At 33.5% G+C, this 21230-nt stretch overlaps 1 protein-coding gene across 2 annotated transcripts; it reads left to right on the top strand.

The window, feature by feature from the left end:
• The first annotated feature begins 1441 nt into the window (after positions 1-1441).
• On the top strand, positions 1442-19121 carry LOC148180205 (putative phospholipid-transporting ATPase IIB). Of its 2 annotated transcripts, none has more exons than XM_088033996.1 (12): positions 1442-2014; positions 2432-2690; positions 2741-3145; positions 8800-8902; positions 8955-9162; positions 9219-9595; positions 9649-9902; positions 9955-10131; positions 14319-15137; positions 18067-18205; positions 18259-18462; positions 18514-19121. In XM_088033996.1, exons 1-12 carry the CDS (start codon positions 1866-1868, stop codon positions 18645-18647), a joined length of 3228 nt encoding a protein of 1075 aa, XP_087890122.1. In that variant the 5' UTR covers positions 1442-1865; the 3' UTR covers positions 18648-19121. The 2 variants fall into 2 exon arrangements, with proteins under 2 accessions (XP_087890122.1, XP_087890129.1); XM_088034003.1 differs by lacking the exon at positions 1442-2014 and adding an exon at positions 2156-2382.
• The last annotated feature ends 2109 nt before the right edge of the window (positions 19122-21230 follow it).

The raw sequence follows: 21230 nt of genomic DNA, 5'->3' as shown, positions 1-21230 counted from the left end.
TTAGCTAATTTAACTAAATTTCAATTAGATAATGTGGAAACCAGCTCATAATGATTTAAAAATTAAGAAGAATTTAAAGTGAATTGAAAATTTTAAGGAAAATGTAGGGAATCTGAAAGAATTCTAGCATCTCAAGAAAAATTAGATTCCAAGATTTTGAAAAATTCATGAATTTATTAGAATTAAAAAATAATACGAAATTTAAAAATTCTAGATAATTTAAACAGAACAGAGAATTTACGACAAATTTAAAGAAAACAATTACAATATCTAAAAACTAGAGAATTAAATTTAGTCTAACTTTACCCATTGATTTTACACAGATACTAATAAAATAAAAAAAAAACAGATAATGCAGACAAAATCTAAAAAGAACGTACGAGTAAAGGGTACACAAGGAGAATTTAACAAATCCAAAACCTCTAAGGAAAATTTAAAGAAAATTCATAGACAATTTACAGAGTATTTAAAAATAGCAAAATAGCATCGAATAGTATGAATTTAATAAAGTTTGAAGTAAAACTAGAAAATTTGAACGGAATCATAAAAACAATATTACGGATCTACGAGATGTCATGCTTCATCCTATTTTAAGCATTAAATTTAGAATTGTAAAATTCTTTGGAGGAGACATCGTCGAATTTTGAAAAAGTGAACGATTTGACTTTTATTAATCGAAATCTGTTTACGTAAATAACAGGTGGATTTGTTTTTCGAGCTCTGCAATATTATTCAGAATTTTATATACAAAAACTAAGTATATGTTTATACCAAAGTTGAATGTATTGGTAGAAAGTGGGTTCCTAATTCTACGTTTTACCGAAGAATTAGGTAGTTTTCTTGAAGTTCTAATTTGATGAGTAAAACATGAAATAAAATTAACTAATGATGTATATTGATAAAAGTAAATAGTAAATTTAGTGAGGTGTTACAAGAATTAATGTTTATAATACGGAGATTAAAGTCACACTTGTTCTCTTACAACTATTTACAAAAATCTTATAATAAAGTAAAAGAATAGAGGGTAGTTTTACGTTGATTTAATAAGATGTGATTGGTAGAAAGTGAAGAAGTGGGAAGTGGTAGATAAATGCGTGACCATCAGCAGCAAGATTGTCGAGAAACAAGAAGACAAAACTGTCTGAGAATAACTATTCGAGTCAAAATATATCAAGGTGAAATGTTTTGGGGTTAAATATTGTCCAATCAAAGAACTGCCATCATTCACATATTATACCTGTATGTGGAGAATTTTATTTTGATATTACGTCCAGGGCCTCAATCGACTTTAGTCCGGCTCTGATGGCCGACGAACAAAACTTTAATTTTGTACAAAAAGCAAATTCTAAAGAATTTGAAAAATGTAGATAACTAACCACATTACGAGTTTAAATTTAATTTAAGCGCGTCACATGGCCGTCAACAGTTACAACGCAAATACGAAAATCCCTAACATGAAAAGTTACGAAATGAAAGTTGTCAAAATCTAACCTCGAAATTTTGCATAACCGAGATTAGAAATATTTTGACAAAATTTAGACAATGATGCAATCTGCACGTCTGCTTATTTAACAGTTTAAAAACACAGTTGTCAACATCATGTGAATGTGTTTTACGACAATTAATAATTCACCTGTGTGTCAGTTCTGTCAATATTTATCGTGGAACTGAGAAATTGCCAAAAATAGAAATAATATCCAGGAAATAGAATGATTACAACTTTTGCGCCACGAAAACCACGAAGCTTTAAAACGCAGTAAACCGCCTTCAACGAACTTTTGTGCAAATTGTGACTCGTTTTGTTTTAAAAGCTAATTAGGCGAATCGCAACCGGAATGACGTGATGTGAAGACGGAAAATTTGGCATGGAATATCCTATGCAAGATTTTGATTTTGATCAAGAAACAGATTTTTTACTAGGAAATCCCCAAAATCATGGAAATGAAATGGAGACACAAATCAAAAATAATCGTACCCCGAAAAAACGCAGGAATTTAGGAACAATATTGTGCAGGTAAGGATAAAACACTTCAGCTTTTACACAGTTTTAAAGTTGGGTAATTTATGTATTCAGTGTACACAATACACCATTAAACTAAAAATAAAACAAGACACACACTCTGCATGTTTGAATTTGGCGCGCTGCGCCATGTGCAAATTTTTGAAATGAGTCAGATGGTACTGACATTTGCGTGACAGCTACAATAATACGTCAACTTTTTATTGAATAATCTTGAAATTATGGATTTGTGTGTGATTTTGGTCAGTGAATAACGTGAAAGTGATCAAAATGGACAGTTTAGAGACTCAGAGCAATTTAACCAAAACGTCTAAAGAAGACATTCCACTTATTACCAAATCATACAAAGATCCATTATGGAGGTACTGTGTAGGACTATGTTTATGTGTAATTGTGTGTGATTATTTACAGTTGTTGGTGTTCCATGTTCCGAAAATGTTGCGGTCCAAGGGAATTGAAGCCCCGCAAGATCATGTTGGGGAGCCAAACCCCAGGGCAGTTTCCAGCAAACGCCATCAGAAATCAAAAATACAACATAATTACTTTTTTGCCATTAGTATTATATCAACAATTTAAGTTCTTTTTGAATTTGTATTTCTTAATAATGGCTACTTCACAATTTGTACCAGACATTCGAATTAGTTATCTTTACACATACTGGATCCCATTGGTAAGTTGTACATTTAATAATAACACATTTAAATAACTTTCTGTTTGTAGTGTTTTGTTCTTACGGTGACTATTTGCCGTGAGGCCATTGATGATCTGCGTCGTTATAAAAGAGATCAAGAGGTCAACAATCAGAAATGCAAAAGACTCCTAAATGACAAGAATAAACCTTATGAGATAGTGGCAGCTCATAAATTACGCGTTGGAGATCTTATTATCGTGGATAAGGACGAGCGGGTTCCAGCTGATTTGGTTTTACTAAGAACTTCTGAAAGCAGTGGCTCTGTTTTTGTTAGGACTGATCAGTTGGATGGAGAAACAGATTGGAAGCTTAGATTGGCAGTTCCTATAACACAGAAGTTGGCGACAGATCATCAACTTTTTGAGATCAGTGCACGTATTTACGCTGAAAAGCCTCAGAAAGATATTCATTCTTTCATTGGGACATTCAGTAGGGTAAGTTTTAAAATTATAAATTTGCTGCTTTCTTGCAATTCTGAAATGACTTTATTATAAAGATTTTTTTATGTGATGCGGTTTCAGAAACAGAGCAATATTAGAATGCATTGAGAGAGAACATTCAGTAACCATTCCTTTCATTTCATTTTATTTTCCTTTGTCTTTGAATTATAACACTTGTCGTTAATTTTATTTTTACACGACTCACTTTGTGGAGTGTACGGTGCTTTGGCTACTGCTGATTAGTCCTTTCTTTCAGACAATTTTTTTCATAGACTTTTTCTCAAATTGGTCGCCAACTAAACACAAACACTCCAATTATAATCACATTAACATTATTAACCTTTTAACTGCGCAATTTCTTTTTGGAAAATTGTATACTGTTTGTTAGCTCCTGCGACATTTTACGTTCCGAGCAAAGCAAGTTGACTATTACTTCCGGCATAACCGGAAGTGTCCCAAATATGTGAATATTGTCATCCAATTTGTATTATTTGGTTACTTTTGTGCCCAAAATTTCAAATTCTTATTCTTTGTGGATTATGAAAAAAAAAGTTTGAGCGGATTACTGTTTTGCGGATTTTTTCGGACCGGGCAGTGTAAAGATTAGGCAAAAGAGTCGTATTGATTACGTGTATTTCGCTTGTCTTTGATCTGTTACTAAACGTTATTATAGATTCATTTACAAAGCTTGCTTGCGACAAATAGAAGCTAATATTTCGCTTATTAAGCAAAAGCGTAGTCATTCTAATTCCGTTGGTCAAGTTTGCAGTTCACTTCTATCGATAGTTGATGAGTTTGCTGACTACTTTCTAAGTGTGTTTAAGTTTTCTGCCCATCCCTCATGCTTGCTTACTAATACTGGAACCTTGGGTTTATTATTGATTTGTCTTAGCTTCTTAACCGAATTAAAAAACAAGTCTATTAGGCACCTTATAGCCACAGTGACATCTGGATCTGATCATATCCCGTTTATTTATGATGGATTACAGCGTTCCTTTAGCTGAACTTTTACTTTACATTTTCGATTTATCATTAAAAACTTCCACATTTTTAGACTAAATATTGAAGACGACTATTTCTCCTATACTGAAATTTGTTGTACCTTCGAGTATTACTAATTATCGGCCCATACCTCTTTCAGTTATCGACATACAAACATCTTGCGTGTATTACTCAGTTCATTTTTTATCAGGTAGATGTTGTTTAAATCGACTTACATAGAGCCCTTGACCAGATGGATCATTGCGGTCTTTTAAGTAAATTAGTTAATCTTGGATTCTCGGGCGATATGCTAGCCTTGTGGCGTACTTAGGAATGCTTAATCTTAATCCTAATTAATCCAATACTTTTGCTAATTTTCATTAACGATCTCCTTTCGGTCCTTGATTGTGAGAAGCAAACGATTTTCTAATAAGCTAAGATAAGATTATTCCGAGGCTTTATTCTCGACATACTTCAACAACAGATCAATGTTTGTTCAACAGAAAGACCAAAACTCTTTACTTTTGTGCAAGAATCTGGTGTCCCTCAGGGATCTGTTTTTGGTCCTTCTTTTTTCCATGTTTATTAACAACTTTGCTCAGAACTTCTCACTTGTTCTATTCCGATGACCTAAAAATATTTCTTAAAATTTACTCTAATGACGATTGTCTTAATCTTGTGATAATTCTTGACCGGAGTTCAAACAATAATTTAAAACTAAATAATGATAAATGCTATGTTATATCCTATTTCCGAAAAGGAGCTATTATCAACTTTAACTATAATACTGAGGGTGCAGCCATCAACTTTCTTTTAGAGCTCATCTCTTCTTTATTACCTCTTCTCTCTTTAAGATTCTTGGATTCCTGCTACGAATTGGTAAACAATTACAATACAGTAACTCATTGACATTACTGGTTAAAACTCTTGTCAGAAGTCGTCTTGAATATGCAAATGCGGTTTGGTCGCCGTGCTATTTTATAGAAAAATCTGCTTTGAGTGACCTCAAAGACGCTTTGTAAGATGTTTGATCATCTATGGAAAGTATTCAATAAGGGGTTTTCCAAACGACTTACTTCTCGAACGTGTTCAACTTTGGCTAGTCGGAGGATATATTTTGCTGTTAAATTCTTACATCAAATTTATACCGGTGACATTGATAGTCCTCATCTGCTATCTAAGCTCTGTTTTTTAAATCCTTTCCTTTGGTGGTAGAAAAATAGTTTCTTTTACTGTTCAAATTTTGAAGACTAACATATGAGAATTATTTAGATATTTTTCATCTCAAAATAATCCTCTATTATGAGATGAATCCAAATCTTTCTTGACACCGATATTATTTTACCAGTTAGCTTGTAATAAAGTTTACATACCTAGCTGTTATCTAATCAAAATTAATAATAACAAGAAAGTCTCGACCTAAAGATGTTTTTCAATATTAACACGGTTGAATCAGTGTCTAAACTTCGGTGGAAGTTTGGTATCGAGTACATATACTAGCTCTTAACTTATTATTTATTATATTATAATTTATTATTATAAGCTTCACCAAAAGAAAGACTCCTATAATTTTTCAGTATGTTCTGCTTTGAATGTGTACATCTTGCTAAAGATTTGAGTGTTTATTTTGACTGTCCTTTCACTTTCATATAGATAAGACGGTTACCTCAGCTCATAAATGTATTGGGGTGTCCACGTTTGAAATCGTCTTTGTCAGTTTCCCTCTTAACTACCATTCTATTGGAAAGTTCTTTGCGTCAGAATTAATATTTTGTTGTTTTTCTGTTGCGAAAATAAATTCGAACTTGCCCCAGGTAGCAGTGTTAAGTCTAATGTGGACTAAGTTCGAATTTGCACCGATTTTACAATAAAAAATCATTCAATTTATTTCATAAACTATGATTCGAAAGTACGTAGAGATAAGCTCGGAATTTATCTAAGAACATTGTAACTACCTAATCTAACTAGGTAGTTCAAAACGTAACGTTCCTTGATTCATTCCCTTCAAATTGGGTTTATACAGGGTGACCCAGAGAAAACGGGCTTATGCAGGCAACAATTCTGAACCAAAATTTCTAAAAAAAAATTTTTTTGCTCAAAAAATAATCGAGTTAAAACAAAAAAACGGTAACCAATCCCGGAGCTGAACAGAATTTGAAAATCGGTAACTATGGACACACCATCATTCATTGGTCAAGTGAACATTAGACTCTCGTTGCCTAGGAAATTGGGATGGCCTTTTACTTCACCATCTACTATAGTAAATCCAGCGAGTAAATAGGATGATTTGAATTGTATGGCATGAAACATGGCAACTTGAAATACTCTAGAATTTTCCGTCTTTTTGGGGATATTAATCTCGATTTAAGTTGGTTATGCAACTACGCCTTCCCGCCTTTTTTAGAAATTTGTCGATCATTTGACATTCACTGACATTCGTCATTCTTGACCACGTTAAGATCCACTTTTTGCACACTGCTCCTTGAGTTTTTTTGGTAAAATAGTGTCTAATTACTAGTTTTTCGGTTTTTCTCTTGTGCAAATTGTCTTTTGCAAGTTTCATGATGAGTAGATTCAAGATCTGTTGGTCAACTTGACCGAAGTTTCCTAATTAGAATGTTGATAATGAAAGATTTGTAACAACTGGACTGCTAATAAAGTTTTGTGTGCCTCTCGATTTTCTGGCGGAAGGACTTACCTGACACACAGCTTTAAAGTGTGTAAAAATTGAGGGTTTTTGAGGTTTTCTCTACGTTACCAAATTAATGACAAAACACTGAATTAGTTAGTTTGTTAATTCCCTTTCTATAATCAAGTAATAGGAGCCATTTTTATAGCAGTAAATTTTGTAAAAATAATGAATTTTAAAATTAGCATCGTGATAACTATTTTAAATTTGGCGGCTGTTGGTACTAGTTTTTATCGCGCAGATTTAGTTAGAAAACTGTCATCTATTTATTCGTTGGACAGACTATACATATAAGCTTTTGGGATTGGTTGTTAATTTTTTATCCTTTCTCGAAAACTATTAAACTTTAGCAATTTTTTTTTGAAATTTACCATCTGTATTGCTGTCGGCATGTTCCCTATATAACCCTATATAATAAATGGGTGCACCATATTAGTTAACTTAGGTAACCTTTGTACATATCAAAGTTATCATTGCTTAAATTTAGTTAAAAATTGGTTCATAATTCGATTCAGTAGAAACTGAGAATTCTCAACTAGTCTAAGTTTCGTTCGAACTTGCCCCAGTTCACCTTACTTCACTTATTTTCATAGTGTGACCCGTTATATTCTACCAACTAAAGTGTTTTGGAATCCTGTCAAAAGCGATTATTAAAATTCCTTTCCCTCAAAGCGCATAATATATTATGTATCTTCTTATAGAGGATACGACCATCAACTCTTGTGAGAGGAATTTCATATTCACAGCCTACAATCAAGAAGAGCTCAAGCAACAGTTCTGTTTCTCTATGCCTGGTGAATGGCTCTATCTTTCGCTTTTTGCTGGACAACACTGACTCCGTTATACAGGATGTGTCCAGAGAGTTGAAACTAATATTAGTTCCAACTCTCTGGATGTGCCGGCTCTTAACTCTGTGCAGGAAGACTGATTTTTACGTTTACTGTGGCTAGTGGATTCTGAGATATTACCTCTCTAATAATTTCTGTTATTATTAAGTAGTAAACTTGCAAATTTCACTGTTTTGGGGACGGTTAAAATTACATAAATTCATACAAAATTGTGAAATGTTTTGGTTCGTTTCAAAGTGAACATTCCTAAAAATTATGTTTCTAGCTCCGACATTTACCGATTTTTTAAATGAAATCGAAGGTTGTATAACCTACAAAAAATATTACTATTACTCCTTTAGGATTAATAGTGTCAAACTTTCGGAATTTGATAGAAAACAGGGGAAATTGTTGTCCATCTTCAAAATGAAAATTTCCAAAAACTCTGTTGTTTATTTTAAAATTTTAGAATTTACCTACCATAGTTGATAATTAAGTCGAAATTTTACCGTTATACTATCAAAACTTTCAAAGTTACGGAAAGTTGTAGAAATTTTTAATTCGTCTTCAAAATGAAAGTTGAAATAAACATATCGAAGGTAATAAAATCCACGAATTTTGCTCATTTACTGGAACTGCCAAAGTTACGGAACTTAATAATAATAAGTGCTGGAAAATTTTGGTTCGTCTAGAAAATCTAAATTTTTAAAGATTCTATTTCTTACTATAAAATTAAGAGTTACGTACAGTTTTGATTCGGACGACAAAAAAACATCACTTTGTTCCATAATTTTTGAATAAAAATTGTTTAAAAAAAATGAAGGGCAATACAGTGAAACCATTTTTGAATTCAGCGGGTACGATTTTACCAATAATACCCAAAGTCCTAAAGTTTAATTTTGTTTAATATCAAAAGAAATAGATTTTAGTGTGCTTTCTACATTGGCCTATTTCTGGAGTCTATTAATACATATTATAAGAACTATACTTATGAAAAGGATAATAGTTTATCAATAACTAATGTTGCAAAAGGAAAAAATGTTTCCATCTTCTTATTAATTTAATAGTAAGTTATAGAAATCCTATAATAAAACTTATTAGATATTAAAATTAGGTAGATTATTATTTAGTAATGCTTGTTTTTATTACAGTTAGACTCGATAAATTCCGACGAGAGTTTGGATTTGGAGAACACATTATGGACCAACTGCGTGATTGCTTCTGGCCAAGCTTTAGGCGTTGTAATCTATACGGGTATTTAAAATAAACTGAAAATACAACCTGACTTAACGTTGAAAATTTTAAGGTACCGAGACTCGTTCTGTTATGAACAATTCAGCTCCTCGTTCAAAAGTTGGCCTTCTAGACATAGAAGTCAATACTATAACCAAACTGCTCTTCGTGGCCGTGATTGCTCTTGCTTTAATTATGATGGCGTTGAAAGGTTTCGGAGGTCCTTGGTATCGATATTTATTCCGATTTATTTTACTTTTTTCGTACATTATTCCTATCAGGTAATATTGAAGATTTTATTGCAATAACACGAAACCAATGTCTTTCCTCTTTTTAGTTTAAGAGTTAATTTAGAATTGGGCAAATCGTTTTATTCATGGGCAATTGGGAAGGATCCTAGCATGACAGGAACGGCAGTGCGATGTACAACAATCCCGGAAGAACTAGGGAGGATATCTTATCTTTTATCGGATAAAACTGGGACTCTCACACAAAATTCCATGGTACTAAAACGGCTTCATTTAGGAACCGTCAGTTACGCATTGGACAGTTTTGAGGAACTTAGCACCACTCTTAAATCCACATATTTAGGCAGTGATGCAACTTCGAACAAAACTAAATTCCGGAGATCTGAAAACACCAGAATCAGAGATGCCGTGCAGGCACTGGCTTTGTGTCACAATGTGACTCCAGTGTACGAAATTAATGAAGCAGGTTTGTTTCATACGAGTTTTCTAGAGATTGTTTTCAATTTTACTTCTAAACAGATTCTGGTTCTATTACATCCGAAACGGAAGCTGACCAACACTTGCAAGCTGACAAACAAGTGGTTTCTTACCAAGCTTCTAGTCCAGATGAAGTCGCTCTTGTTCAATGGACTCAGGAAGTTGGCTTGGCTCTCAGTAGACGAGATCTCTCTTCAATGGATCTTCGCGGACCGGATGGACGTCTTTATAACTACAGTATTTTACAGATCTTTCCGTTTACAAGTGAGACTAAACGAATGGGCATTATCGTAAAGGTTTGGAGATTTGTTTGATGTCGGTTTAAGTATTTATGTTGTTGGATTTCAGGATTTGCAAACGGGCGAAATTGTTTTTTATCTCAAAGGTGCGGATGTTGTCATGTCTCCAATTGTTCAGTACACTGATTGGTTGGACGAAGAGGTTGGAAACATGGCAAGAGATGGTTTAAGAACTTTGGTGGTGGCGAGGAAGTTGCTTACTGAAGAACAGTATTTGGATTTTGAGGTAAAGCAATTTTTTAGTTTTGAAAACTGTATACTTTGACGAGCGAGCGAAGCGAGTCCATATTTCTCGTGTTGTTAAGGTAGTATGGTCGAGATAAATTGAGCTGAAGTTTGTTGCGGATACTTTTTTAATGTTGCTAACTTCAGACCTTTCATGGCAGTTGTAAAGTCCGTTTTTTTTTTTAAAATCACCAACACCGCAATTTTCCCCTGCATTACAACCGTCAACGTTGCCTAGGGAGATTTTTGGTGAGAAAATAGTTGTTAAATTTTTGACATTTCTGAAAATTAGGCAGTGTTTCGGTTAAAAACGTTTCTTTTACAGCCTGTTGGATTGCAAATCAAATGATTTAATAGTGAAAAGACTCGGCACAGCCTGAAAGGCCGTTTTGTGTAATCAAATTGTCAATTAGGCAGCTAACCTATTTGATTTTATCACCAAAAAATCACCATCGACGACGTTGCCGGTTGTAAAGTGGTGGGAGAGTGCGGTGTTGGTGGTTTTTTAATAAAAAAAAAACGGACTTTATTGCCCACGCTCCATTTCCAGATTACATTTCTGTTTGATAATTGCTAGGATGTCTGAAATAGTTACGTTTAAAGGCAGGTGGCAGAAACAAAAATTTGCGGAAAAAGAAGAACAAGCTTGAGTGCTTGCTGCAGTTCAAAAAATCAGTTGTTGATAAGGAATTGTGAAAATTTTCTGGAAAATGCGATAGAGACGTTTATAGGAGGGCAACTAGTGCAGATTACGAAGTTGGGAAAGAAACTTATTTCTAATTTGCAAAATACATTTCGACAACTAGGCAACGTTGCCACATTGACCTATGTAGGCTGTTGAAGTGTCAGTTTTATTATTAAAATTGAATTAGATTGCTGAAGCAAGCCTATTTTATGTAATCTTGGTATGGTATGGTATTAAGGGGGAGGGTGATGTATTCACTGCACTCAGGCCGCAATCGGCCCATTGTGCCGCCTCCCATTTTTCCCAGCTAGCTTCCCTCGAACCAGCCCAGCTTCAAAGCAAATTGAAGGAGGGCGGAGGGGGAAGTGCTGGGGACCATGCCCATATCTGGGTATTGATCCTTTCCCCACATGGATCTTCTTAAATCGACGAGCGCGGGGCAGTGACAAAATACATGCTCCACGGTCTCGTCGTCTTATGTAATCTTACAACACACTTTATGCAGAGTTCGATCTAATTACATTATGTAGAATATATGAAAAATTAAGAGCTAGTCAACACTTTTTTTATGTATTGTGATAATAATTGAAACTGTTATAGTTGGATGTTATGCATATAATTATCCAGACGTCTTTTGAACTGAGAAATGTTAGCTGCACAAACGATTTCATTCCTCAGGCTGTTCCAAATCTCAAATAATTAGAAAATATTGTCTTGCAGATGTTTTAAAATTTTCTCTTTTTAACTTAAATTGATGACCCCTAAGTCTTGTGTCAGTGTTAATCGTAACAAAATTTGTTTTATCGTCGGGAAAAAGTTTATGGGTAATCATATACATTTGAATCAAATCCATTCTATTTTGTCTATCAGCAAGTTCAGAAATATTAAGATGTTGCAATCTTATTTTGTAAGGCAATATATTATGCTGCTTGGGCCATCTAAAAACAGTATGCTGGACCCTTTCAAGAATATTTCGGTCTTTTATTAAATGAGGTCTCCATACAGCAATTGCAAACTCCATGTGTGGACGAATGTAAGTTGTATAAAGTCTAGAGCATAAGTCAAGTGAGGGATTTCTAAATATTTTTTTTAGAACATATAAAACCGAGAACGCTTTCCTTGCTGTATTACATTGTTCAGTCCAATTTAGTCTGTTGTCAACTATCACACCTAGATCTCTTTGAGAACTTACTTCTTTTTTAAAAGAATTACTGATGACATAAGGAAATTTTAAATTGTTTTGCCTAAGTACTTGACAGTGCATTTATCTAAATTTAACGGTAAAATCTACATTTCACACCACTTTTGAACTATATCTAAAGATTCTTGAATGTTGGAGTTACTGTCGGAAGAGGCACCAAAGAATTTTAAGTCATCTGCGTATGCAGTATGTTTGCATTTTATCCGACGTGTAAAGCACGAATAAAATAGGACCCAGAACTGAGCCTTGGGGCACACCGCTTACCACTGCATGTTCCCTAGATAGAGCATCGTGTACTTTTACAACAAAAGTTCGATTAGACAAAAATGCTTTGATCCAATTCAACAACTGGTCAGTTGTTCCATAAAGAACAATTTATGTAAAAAGTAAATTATGTGGAACTCTGTCAAAAACTTTACTAAAGTCTAGAAATACAATGTCCAAAGTCTTTACTAAGTCCAGAATTTTACTCCATTCATTGCACGAAGATAATAAGTTAGAGACTACAGAACGACCGGGGATGAAATCGTGTTGATGATTTCTTTATTATTTTAAGAAAAAACTCAGCAATTTCATATGTCACGGGTGTGACAAAACAACATTATTTTTTTAATTTATTTACAACTAAGAGCTTTTTCAAGCAGAAGTACACTGTTATCGGGTAGGTTAAAGTGCTGCAAATTATCTAAATAAAATTTGTTAAGTTACGATTGCAGATCATAGAGCAGCAAATTAAGTTGTGGTGTCACGGGTGTGATGCGTACAAATTAAATTTATTATTTTTAATAACATTTTTCTATATTTCTACGAATAACAAAAGTCTGATTCCGTCTCTTTTAATACACAAATATATGAACTATAGGCACACATTTTAAGCCTCTTTGCAATTAGAATAACCAATTCAATTGTGCACTGTATTTTTTAGAAAACTGTAACGGGTGTGACATACATTTGTAACGGGCGTGACAAAGCGAAACTTGTTAAATAAACGTTACTAAAAAATGAAAATAATGGAAAGACTAATTTTATTAATGCTTGTAACATTTTGAACAAAGTAAGTTATATTTTACACAGGCGGAGGCGCCCACAGCCCCCAGTTTCGGTTTCACAAATTGGTCGAATGTACTTATATCCGCTAGACATACCTACATCCACCCTAAACTAACTTCTTTATTTGGACAAAATATGAGATATGGTTGGATATTTGGTATTGATTGCTTGAATATTTTTACTTAGTTGAATCAGATATTTTGACTTTGAATTCACCAGTATACAAAATATTTATATTATTAATTGATTCTTTGCTTTCAAGAAGAAATCCTTAGCAGAATTGTTGATTACCTTTCTGTGAACGATACGTTTATTTGTGCCTCCCATACCATCCAGAGTTTCTTTAACATGTGAGCATTTTAATAGGAGTTGTTAAAACCAACTGTGTGTACATGTTTAAGCCTTAAATCATCAAATTTGGAAAGTCCGATCTAACAATTGTCACACCCGTGACTTTTATTTTCAGTATTTCTCTAATATATTTTTTAACTTTAATTAGTGCAAAAACTGCATTATCAATTTGTTACTTTGTATACAAATTATCAATTTTTAACTCCACAGATTTCAACCAGTTTTGCCAACTTTTGTTAAAATATTGTCACGGGTGTGACAAATTTTCTTAACAAAGTTTTAATTCAAAAACAAATTATGAAATTACTTTTTTATGTATTCAGTATCTGATGTATTGAGTAAATAGTTCAAACTGATTTGTCCACTAATTTTAAATTCTTGGAATTTATATTTTGAGAGAAAAAAATAAGTGAAGTTAAGCGAAAAATTTAATTAAAATAGATGAACGAAAGTGTAGTTAAAGAAGGTGGTTATTTAAAGTATCAAGAAGCAATCAATTCAACCATTCATGGTTTTGGTTAATTTAAGATTGATATATTCGATTTTTAACAAAATTATGTCTCTGCAAGATGTTTTAGTTTTTAATGTGTCAGGTTCAGTTTGTGTGGAACTGCTGAACTGTATGGTAAAAATTTATTTTGCAACTGTCTTCTTAACACCTAGACAATATTATGGGAGATTTTGATGAAAATCCAAGGAAGCGTTAAAATTTTAACGGCAAAAACTAACTTTTTACATGTATTCTTATGACATTTTGACTTCGATTTTCTCGAAAACTGTACGGTAGATCGATTTATAATTTTAATTCAAAACTTTTATAAAGTTTTATCAAAATCCTAGGAAAACGGTTACGTCGACCATACTACCTTAACTAGCATGTTAAATATCTAATACTTTCCAGGGTCGCTACAACGCAGCTCGGCTCTCCGTCACAGACCGCGTGGCCCGCGTGGCCCAAGTAGTCGAATCATTGGAACGCGAAATGGAGCTCTTGTGCATAACTGGTGTTGAAGATAAACTTCAAGATAACGTCCGCCCAACTTTGGAATTGCTCAGAAATGCCGGCATCAAGATTTGGATGTTGACAGGTGACAAACTGGAAACTGCAACTTGTATAGCCAAAAGCTCCCGTTTGGTATCGCGCACTCAAAGTCTTCACATCTTGAAAAAAGTGGTGACTCGTACAGACGCACATTTGGAATTGAACGCCTTCCGACGAAAACAAGACTGTGCTTTGGTGATAAGCGGCGAAAGCCTCGAAGTATGCCTTTCGTACTATCAGCAAGAATTTATGGAATTGGCCACGGCGGCACCGGCGGTTGTTTGTTGCCGATGCTCTCCGACACAAAAAGCTCAAGTCGTACAACTTATTCAGAAACATACGGGAAAAAGAACAGCTGCTGTTGGAGATGGAGGAAATGATGTTAGTATGATTCAACAAGCTGATGCAGGAATTGGGATTGAGGGACGAGAAGGAAAACAGGCTAGTTTGGCAGGAGATTTTAGTATTCCGCAGTTTTCACATTTGGCAAATTTATTGCTAGTGCACGGAAGAAGATCATATAAAAGGTCAGCCTCTCTGGCTCAGTTCGTCATTCATAGAGGATTAATTATTTCCACCATGCAAGCTGTCTTTAGTAGCGTATTTTACCTCAGTTCAGTTGCGCTGTACCAAGGCTTTCTAACGGTTGGATATGCAACGGTTTACACGATGTTCCCAGTAAGTAAAAGTACAATAGGGAGAATGCAAAAAACGTAACCTATATGTTTTTGTACCAAATTTTGTAGAATATTGTTCAAATAACGCAGTGGTGCAAAAATTTTTTAAAAATACATGACGGTTTTGCCAAAATTGGCTAAAGAAATTTAAATATTCAGGTGGGAGCTAAAACACTTTTTCATTGGTTTGACGTCACATCTCAGCTGCACGCTCCGCCTACTGATGGAATTCCGTATGCAGAATATTTGTTTAACACCAGCGTTGCAATTTATGGTTGTTTTTACAAAAGAATTTATACACAATGGAAACGGGATTTCAAAAAGCCGACACACAAAATTTGAGACACGTAGATGTGCGAATGATATGGGATTTATCATCAAGAAATCCTAACTTTGTTGCTATGAAAGTGTCGCGGTAACTACATCTTTCTTTAACTTGATATGTCAGTTTACAATTGCTATTATCCAAGAGAAATACAATTATAATTATTATGTTGATGTTTCTTATTCAACCGGTATACTTTCACACGTTTATTCACATTTTTGCTTTGCATTCTCGGTCAGCGGGCGCATTTATCGCATTTACCGCATTTAACGATCATTTCCACGAATGCACAGTCAGATTTATTATTTTTTTCTCTCTCATGACACCTTTGTAGAAAAGATATGATTTTTACATTTTGATCTATTCTGTTTTGATTGAATTTTATTTATGTATAATAACTTTCTATTTTTTTTTTTCTATATTCGAAACAGATTCGGATAGAGAATACGCTCTCCGTATTCGGAAGAAAATTTATAATTCAATAATTTGGTAGAAATTAAATAGGTGATTTACTGTATTGGATTTTTTATAATCAGACCAAATTAATAACAATAACTGATTCAAAGCTTTTGTTGTTTTTTTAATTTTTAATTTTTATACAATCCACTATACAGTGTGTCCCCGGATTGAGTTCACAAAAGAGAAAAAAAGTTATTTTACATTTTACAAAAAAACGACAACGGAATAACATTTTTGCTTAATTCAAAACAGATAAATCTGCAATTAAAATTTCAAAATTATTAGTTTGTACTCTTAAAATCAATTTTTTCATAATTTTATTTGTTGAGTTTTCTAATCGTAAGTACATAATAGTAGGCTGTGAATTCAAAATATCAAATAGTGCATTAAAGATTAAAGGAAAATTTACTCAATAATGGGTAAGTATTAAAAACTCGGATAATAAATGCAGTTGCATCCGATAAAATTCGAAACAGTGGAATTACGAGTTAGAATTATTGAATTATGTGCTGAAAGAGGTGTGGGTTAATCAAATCTTTAAAATTGGTTTAAATTAAGGAATAAATTTTATTCTTTTGGCATTTGTTGCAAAATTAAAAATAAAAAAGTTCTTTGTTAGTTTTTGTTTTTTACGATTTCAGAAACACATTCTGATAAGTTTTAATTTAAGCAAAAACTATTATTCCGTGATTTATTCGTAAAATTAAAAATAAAGTTTTTTCTCCTTTTGCAAATTCAATCCGGGGACATACTGTCCACTCTATACTACTCTATAGAATAAAAGTCGCAACTAAATTGGTAAATTTCTTCGAATAGTTTTTTCGTTAGGCCAAAGGATTTTTTTAATTAAACGCCCAACGCTTCAAGTCTTTGAGAAAATGTACAATTGGCAGTTGTTTCAGATATAACAAAAGTCTTCAGTTTAAGCAAAAAATTCATTGTTTTTAAGTTTGTATAAACCACTTAAATAAATAAAGTCAGTGTATGTAGCATGTAGACTAGAGTTAAAGTCAATCAAAAAATGTAATGCCTGCATGTATCATGGGTAATAACATAATTAATTACAATAAATTTAAAATATTACACTTTATAGAAACATCAGACATCGAACATCTCGCGGCCGAAAAGAATTTTTTTTTCTTCTTATTGTTTTAAGGAACTGTTAAAATAGCTATTTATGTACCAAGGCCAAAAAGTGGTTCTTTTTTGGCCGAGCCTTTTTTTAATGGACGAGGCGCTAGCCGAGGCCAGAAAGAAGGCGAGGGCAAAATGGCACTTTTTGGCCGTGTTACACACAAGATTTTTTAGGCGGCATCATTAAATTTACAAGTTAATTAATTTTTATTCATGATTTATTGATTTAATCAATTATAACAACTAAATAATTGTAAATAAATTGTAAATATTTATGAATCCTTCAGAAAAGTTCATATTTTCTTTATTTACATTTGCAGTTTCAGCACGTGTAGCTTCACAATTTGTATGAATTAGGTTTAATGTGTTTTTTAACGTTGTTGCAGGAGCACTGCTAGGCATGTTCATTTTCAATAATTCAACACGTCTTTGTTGCACTTTACAGCAGTTTGTCGATTTGATTTTACCTAAATATGTATAAAATTGAGGATAATGTCGGTATCTTGATGTAATATGCAAAACTATGGATAGATGGCGCCACCATAGATCGGCCTAAAATGTTTGCGGCCAGAAAAGACTCACTTTTAGGCCGCTTTTAAGGCCTAAAAATTTCATTTTTAGTTAAAGTCGCCTAAAAATATTTTTTTGGGTGCATTAATACTAGCACTTTTACATCCTGGCACAAAACACCACTGTTTTGACCCCATTTTCAATTATAAAGACGGCAATCAAATTAGAGTAATACAAACGCAAGGCTCCGCTAAGAGCGAAGCTGACATGTGACGTCACAAAGCTAGCCTCGTTGATAGGTATGTTTTCCAATCTCGCTCGAATGGTACTTTTAAAAACGCTTAAAAAATTATAAACAATTTTTTTGCAATTTTTCCACTAGCGACATCATATTATACGACATGAAAACTATCGATTTTCGTCAAAATTCAAAAATGAGAATTCTCCCTATTGTGACCAGTATTCATGGGATTCCTCTGTGTAATGACTCATAATTCCTCAGGTCTTCAGCCTTGTTCTCGACCAAGACGTGAGCGCAGAAATCGCACTAACTTATCCAGAGTTATACAAAGAACTTGCAAAAGGACGGAGTTTATCATACAAAACTTTCTTTATGTGGGTTTTGATATCAATATATCAAGGTAAGAAATTCTTCTTTCCTCTTTGAAGACGAATTTGTATTCTTAACTTACAGGTGGAGTGATAATGTACGGAGCTCTGCTTCTGTTCGAGGACGAGTTCATTCATATTGTGGCAATCAGCTTCTCATCACTAATCTTGACTGAACTAATAATGGTGGCCTTGAATATAAGAACATGGCACTATTTGATGATTTTAGCTGAACTCATCTCCCTTGTATTGTACCTTTTGTCTTTGATCGTTTTGCATGACTATTTTGGTAAGTTTTAGTTCTATTGTGTAAATTATCACCTAAAATTATTTTTTTCAGATTCGGAATTTATACGAACAGAAGATTTCATTTGGAAAGTATTAGTTATTACGTTGATTTCTTGCTTGCCTCTTTATATTTTAAAATTTTTACGGAAAAAGTTTTCACCGCCAAGTTACAGCAAATTATCTTAAATTTTTCTTTATTGTGATAATGTTAAATATTTGCATTTCTCTTATTTATCTAATTGAGTGAGAAAGTCAGGTATTTTTAGAATTGCTTTAATTTATAGTGAGTTACTTATGAATAATAGAATATTAATGACCAGCATAAATAGTTTTACTTGAAACTGATTTAATTAATAGTAACACTAACTGCGCAATTATCGTACTTGTGATATTTTTGACATTACTGCAAGCATAAAAGTAGTAGTGATTATAAAATTTGGTAATAATATGTATTTAATCACGTTAATAAACAATTTAATACAAAATTTTTTTGAGAAATGCAAATTACAAAACTACCCAAAGTCAATGATTCAATGAATTTATTTTTATTTCACTAAATACTACAACATAAATGTTAGAATATTTTACTAACTAACTTTCATATTGTTGTTATTTTATCAATAATTAAATGTAAAGTATTAATATATTCTACATATTTAATTGAGTTTTTAATCATATTTATACAGAGAGGTAACAACAGTTTTTCTGAAAGTAAAATTTGATTGGCTAAAGTTTAATAAGTATTCCAGTCCTGACCTGAACGTTTCGGAAATTCTGAATTGTCTTATAAAACAGCATTTTTCGGAAGCATTCAAAACTTACTAACATTCCGATGACATTTTATAACGAGTGAAAATAACATTTTTCGGAAATGATTTGTAGAAATGATCAGAAATCTGCACGAAATCATCAAATTTCTTAGAGAAATCCGCTTATTTCGATGCAAAACGACGATTTCTCGCTGATTTTCGCCGTTTTCTGGCTTGAATTCGCAAAAAGGAGCTCGAAATCTACAAAACCATCAATTGTTATCAAGATTCAACGGCTGAATTGCAAGAAAGCAGCAGAAATCTTCACGAAATCATCAAAAGTCTTAGAGAAATCCGCTTATTTCGATGCAAAACGACGATTTCTCGCTGATTCTCGCCGTTTTCTGGCTTGAATTCGTAAAGAGCTCGAAATCTACAAAACCATAAATTGTTATCAAGATTTAACGGCTTAATTGCAAGAAAACAGCAGAAATCTTCACGAAATCATCAAGTTTCTGAAAGAAATCCGCTTATTTCGATGCAAAACGACGATTTCTCGCTGATTTTCGCAGTTCTCTGGCTTGAATTTGCAAAGAAGAGCTCGAAATCTACGAAACCATCAATTTTTATCAAGATTCAACAGCTGAATGCAAGAAAACAGCAGAAATCATCAAGTTTCTAAAAGAAATCCGCTTATATCGATCCAAAACGACGATTTCTCGCTGATTTTCGCCGTTTTCTCGCTTGAATTCGCAAAGAAGAGCTCGAAATCTACAAAACCATTAATTTTTATCAAGATTCGACGGTTGAATTGCAAGAAACAGCAGAAATCTGCACGAAATCATCAAGTTTCTGAAAGAAATCCGCTTATTTCGATGCAAAACGACGATTTCTCGCTGATTTTCGCCGTTTTCTCGCTTGAATTCGCAAAGAAGAGCTCGAAATCTACAAAACCATTAATTTTTATCAAGATTCGACGGTTGAATTGCAAGAAACAGCAGAAATCTGCACGAAATCAAGTTTCTGAAAGAAATCCGCTTATTTCGATGCAAAACGACGATTTCTCGCTGATTTTCGCCGTTCTCTGGCTTGAATTTGCAAAGAAGAGCTCGAAATCTACGAAACCATCAATTTTTATCAAGATTCAACAGCTGAATGCAAGAAAACAGCAGAAATCATCAAGTTTCTAAAAGAAATCCGCTTATATCGATCCAAAACGACGATTTCTCGCTGATTTTCGCCGTTTTCTCGCTTGAATTCGCAAAGAAGAGCTCGAAATCTACAAAACCATTAATTTTTATCAAGATTCGACGGTTGAGTTGCAAAAAACACCAGAAATCTGCACGAAATCATCAAGTTTCTGAAAGAAATCCGCTTATTTCGATGCAAAACGACTATTTCTCGCTGATTTTCGCCGTTTTCTGGCTTGAATTCGCAAAGAAGAGCTCGAAATCTACAAAAACATTAATTTTTATCAAGATTCAACGGCTGAATTGCAAGAAACAGCAGAAATCTGCACGAAATCATCAAAATTCTTAGAGAAATCCGCTTATTTCGATGCAAAACCAAGATTTCTCGCTGATTCTCGCCGTTTTCTGGCTTGAATTCGCAAAGAAGAGCTCGACATCTACAAAACCATCACTTTTTATCAAGATTTAACAGCTGAATTGCAAGAAAACAGCGGAAATCTTCACGAAATCATCAAAAGTCTTAGAGAAATCCGCTTATTTCGATGCAAAACGACGATTTCTCTGATTTTAGCCGTTTTCTGGCTTGAATTCGCAAAGAAGAGCTCGAAATTTACAAAACCATCAATTTTTGTCAAGATTCAACGGCTGAATTGCAAGAAAACGGCAGAAATCTGCACGAAATCATCAAAAGTCTTAAAAAAAATCCGCATATTTCGATGCAAATCGACGATTTTTCGCTAATTTTTGATGTTTTCTGGCTTGAATTCGCAAAGAAGAGCTCGACATCTACAAAACTATCAATTTTTATCAAGATTCAACGGCTGAATTGC

Source organism: Gnatocerus cornutus, chromosome 1 (assembly GCF_029298725.1).
Source record: "Gnatocerus cornutus isolate USDA-ARS CGAHR chromosome 1, icGnaCorn1.1, whole genome shotgun sequence".
Lineage (NCBI taxonomy): Eukaryota > Metazoa > Arthropoda > Insecta > Coleoptera > Tenebrionidae > Gnatocerus > Gnatocerus cornutus.
This window is presented reverse-complemented; position numbering and strand designations above follow the sequence as displayed.